Consider the following 4820-nt stretch of genomic DNA (forward strand, 5'->3'; position numbering starts at 1 on the left):
GATTAAGATTAATCAATCAATAATCATAAACCCAACACCGATCACATGGTTGTTTAGAACTTTGACCTTTCTGCTTCCTCAAATTACTATAATGTTTGCAATTTTTAAAGAAGTAGTTGAAATCCATACTATTCTGAATCAATGTTGTGTTTTCCTTAAACAGGACCCGGATCACACGTATTACAGTGGCTGCTGAATGTAAAACAGTAAACATAAAATGGTTGACACCAGATAATATTTCACTTTTTAGTGGAAAGTATCAATATGATGCAACAAGCAAGATTCAAAAAAGCTGGTTGCATCATATTGGATATATAGGCTATAATTCTCCGCATTTAGGAGATTATTTAACTAAAGGTTCTAGATGCACCTGCAGAGAGAGAGGGTGGAAAGGCAAAAAGGGAGGGGAGAGATACTGAGCACAAAAAAGCTGATTGGATAAAATTCACCCAGTAGAATTTAAAGAATGAAAGCTTGGGACTGGAGGTAACCTGGGAAGGAGGACACGAGAAGGTAAGTACTCAGAACAAAATCACAAAGAGACTTGTTTTGGCCAGCTAGAGTTACCATTGTAGGTGGTAGAGGCAGAGCTGTTTAGTGGATATAAACAGCAAAGGTTAATAAGACAGGTTAGACACCTGGGAATACGAGAAGGAGGCTGCAGTGGATGCAGGAGAATTTGATCCCCGGGCACATTAGAAACCCTTCTGAGCATTGTGAGAGGAATATATAAGACAACTGTCAGCAGGCACCAGAGTTTTAGCTGCTGCCGTTGCTGCTGATTTGGAGTTGGACCGAGAAGAGCAAACAGTGGTGAGTCCTACAACTGCAACATAGGAGGACAGGACGTTGGTCAGGTGCAACACAATGTATTTTCTGAGATGCTTCAGCTGAAGGTTACTGAACCTTAATGCATGTCTAAAATTCTCCCTACAGTTCATTGTCAACCTGTGAATGAATACAAAACAAGCAACAAGCTTAGTTAATAACATACTTGACATGACTACATAAAAGATGTTGGTAAAACTGTAATGTCACTTAACAACTTGTATTTTTTAGCAAGCTGACTACTACAGCTTTAGTGTATGGTACTGAAATTAATACTATAGCTAGTTCAATTTAATGCATTAAAATTCCAAAAATTGGGTATCTACAGCATCCTAAAAGCATGTTTATATGCATTAGATGTGCTTTATTTAAAGGATAGATTCATTAAAAAAATTATACGTTTAAAACTGAGAGACATTATTTTCATAATTTTAAAGGTGCATGGTGCAGTTTTTAATTTTGCATTTTACATTAACAAATATGATTTTGTGTCTCCTTATTTTACCCGACCTATAACTTCTGCACGGCTTTAAAGTGTGGAATATTCTGTACAGGCAATGTACACACTCTCAATAATTAATAAGCTGCCAGAATAAATCTAATCACAAAGCTTATGAAGCAAGCATAAATATATTTTATACATTTTTAAAATGTATTTTTCAAAAGTATATTCACATTCAAACAGGCTTGAGTGGAATTTTTATGGGATCATGATATTAACCTACATACAACTGAGAGGTTAATCCATTGTGACACAAAAACAGATCCAGAGGAAACACCTAAAGCATGAGTTAGACCAAAGAAAATCAAATTTTTCCAAAGGAGAGTTCATTTGTGTTCATGTTCATAATTTACAAAGGTTTTCTTTTGCACATTACAGGACCAACATGTCACTCACCTCTATTCTATCAGCTGAGGCCATTGAAAATGCAATCAAGGACTGCGAAGGTACCTTACCCTTGAAATACATCCTCCTATTAGATTTAAACCTAAATCATTTTTGTAATTCAGCTAATTTTTTTCCTACAGGATCAAAATTAAGTTAGTCTAATACATACTTCAAAATATGTGTTGCCTCAGTACTTTGCACATCTTGAAAACAGTTTCCATCATATAGGTGTGTAATCTTCTCTACTGCTGCATTTTCCACTACATCCTCCCAGCTAAAGCCACTCTGTTTTATATCAGTATCTGAAAAAATGTATTTGGTTATAGCAAAGGGCATGTGTTTGTGGACTTTAAGAGATGAAAAACAGCAAAGCAGCCACATGCTGGTTTAATCCCCACAACAGCCTGCAACCAAGTGACTAATAGCAAACTCTCTACCTTTGCTTAATGTGTGTGTGTGTGTGTTTTGTGTGTGTATGTGTGTCTGTTTAAGCAGCTCCAGACTCGTTCTGCCATAAGAAGTTCTTCCAGCTATGTGGCCTGTCCTCAAAGACACCCAAGGAGGTGCGCGATGTGTTTCAATTCCTTGATGATGACAACAGTGGCTACATCGAGGAATCTGAGCTTAAGTGGGTAAAAAGAGAGAGCTAGATGTCACGTCATATGTAAGCATTAAAAGAAAAATACAAGAAGACACAGAAAATACCTTATTAAACAGTTTAAACATATAAAATTTATCAAACTCATCTTAAACATGTTCCAGGTAAAACTCTGGAAACTGGTGAAATTTGCTGAATGATACATTCAGTGACAAGACTAACTACTGCCAACAATAAAGGCAAAAAATACTGTTTTTCTCTGTATCTTGTACATTGAGTTGCTATGGCAACATGTTCACTAATGGAGATTTTCTAGTACTAGATACAAATTGTCAGAAATGCAAACAAACTGCTTTTTATAGCAACTATTACCTAATTCTAAATGCAAGGCAGCCATTTTGGAGGTCAAGGTCAGGGTTGGTGAGAAACCTCAGACTTTCCCAATCGGGATTCTGACTTTTAAGATGTTTCTGTTAATTTATTCAAACTAAATACTTGGACATTTTCAACCTCTGAGTAAAAATTTAATTGTTGATTAAACCACACCGTACAAACAATCAAAGACTGTCTGTGGATGAGAACGTTCCTCCTTCTTTTTGATGACAGAAAACTACATGCTGAAAATGTCCAAGTTCTGCTGCGATACTGTTTCAAACATGTCGGTCAAGGTACCATTTGCTGAGATGGTCCGTGTTATAAAAAGTTTCAGAACCAGTGCTTTCAACATTTTCTTGTGCATAAGTACAATTAGCTAAAAGATCGAAAACAAATCACACAGCAGTACTGTATAAATGGGCGACATGGCATCCTAATCCATCATGGATAAAATGTTTCTATTATATTTGTGTTATATAATTCACCTTGTGTGATGAGAACTCAAGCTGTGCCGACTGGTGTTTCAGTGTCATATATTTATCTGTGTGTGTTTGCAGGTTTTTCCTGAAGCGGTTCGTCCCAGGCGCACGGACCCTGACTGAAGCAGAAACCAAGAAATTCGTCTCAGCAGCTGACGATAACAGTGATGGCAGAATTGGAGTAGATGGTCAGTATCTCATTTCTCATCATCCAGGTTTAGAATGCCATCACAGGAAAAGCTAACTTGATTGAACTCTCCCATAGAGGAACTGAAAAACCTATGCTTACAAATATTATGTTACTAATTTAACACACTTTAATAACATTTTCACATTCTTAAAACCACAAACTTTTATTTGATTGTGATTTTATATTAGACCATTGCAAAGTAGCTCATAATTGTGAAGTGGAAGGAAAATGATACATGGTTTAGATGCGTTGAGCTAAATACAGGGCAATTTTAGAAGAAAACATTTTAGAGGTTGTAAAACATTTGAAACTGGACCAAATGTTCACATTCCAGTAAGACAACAACCCTAAATATACATCTAGAGCTTACACAGAATGGTTTAGATCAAAGTATATTCATATGTTAGAACGGCCTAGACAAAGATCAAAGATGTAAGTTTGTAAGCCCCTATTTTGCAAACCTATCAGTAAAGATGGTAATTAGATTAAAGAAAAATATTTATGAAAGTCTGGTGGTACATGTAGTGCAGTTATTGAATGCAACTGATTTTTAGTTAATTCAAAATGTTTAACTTTTCTCCAGAATTCCAGACAATGGTCCTGTCCTGAGTTCTCCCAACAAAAAGATGCCTTGGCCATTTCCCAACCATCTGGAGTCTTCTGATAACTCCTTCCATTCCCAGGAATATCAAACATTTTCATCTTACCTCACCATCCTCCATGGTGTCTTTCCTCTTGGTCCATGGTTTTTAGGCTATGCATATTCCACCTGAATGATTTAAATAAAGATCTGGAAACATTTATGAGTAGAGTATTCATTCATTTATTTATTCATTGATTCATTGTCTTGCTCATCCACCGAGTGTTGGGGCCCGTTCCAGCAGATGACAGTCGTATTGCACAGTACGTTATGGACAAATCAACAGAGCACCAATAACCTTGCAGGTTGTCCAACAGTATAAAAACATCATATCAGAATATGTTAAAGTTTCTTGAACCTTTTTAGGCATCTAGTAGCTTTTAGTATTTCAATGCAAGCCATGATATGTTTTTTTTCTAATTTTGTAAAATATGTTATTCAAAAATGAACATTTGACTAATTATCAAATGCTGCACATCTTAATATGCAGACACACCATAATTTGATCATAATCCCATGTGTGTGTACACATGTACACACATGCATGTGCACAAATATGGGAATTAGTAAAATTATGCAAGTAAATAAAGTAACAGCACAAGCATCTGGAAATTACATTCATTTTAAAGATCCCATCCAGTGGTGTTTTTTTTTTATTAACTAAAGTATACTGATAAAATAGTGAAGTATGAATTTCCCCTGCAGGATTTCACAAAATACAAGGCATTTCAAAGTTCAAAGAACAAAACTGCTAATTCTGCTCTGTGTGCTCACGTGGTATATAAAAATCAAACAGAACAGCTAGCATTATTAAGGACTAT

At 35.8% G+C, this 4820-nt stretch overlaps 1 protein-coding gene across 2 annotated transcripts; it reads left to right on the forward strand.

Annotated features, from left to right (window-relative positions):
* Positions 1–445: 445 nt before the first annotated feature.
* pvalb9 (parvalbumin 9) lies at positions 446–4162 on the forward strand. Of its 2 annotated transcripts, none has more exons than XM_047376512.1 (5): positions 446–513; positions 1709–1776; positions 2213–2345; positions 3248–3357; positions 3943–4162. In XM_047376512.1, the coding sequence occupies exons 2-5, from the start codon at positions 1716–1718 to the stop codon at positions 3966–3968; spliced, it is 330 nt and encodes a 109-aa protein (XP_047232468.1). In that variant the 5' UTR covers positions 446–513; positions 1709–1715; the 3' UTR covers positions 3969–4162. The 2 variants fall into 2 exon arrangements, with proteins under 2 accessions (XP_047232468.1, XP_047232467.1); XM_047376511.1 differs by lacking the exon at positions 446–513 and adding an exon at positions 533–813.
* Positions 4163–4820: the final 658 nt, after the last annotated feature.

This window comes from Girardinichthys multiradiatus, chromosome 10 (assembly GCF_021462225.1).
Source record: "Girardinichthys multiradiatus isolate DD_20200921_A chromosome 10, DD_fGirMul_XY1, whole genome shotgun sequence".
In the NCBI taxonomy this organism is placed as follows: domain Eukaryota; kingdom Metazoa; phylum Chordata; class Actinopteri; order Cyprinodontiformes; family Goodeidae; genus Girardinichthys; species Girardinichthys multiradiatus.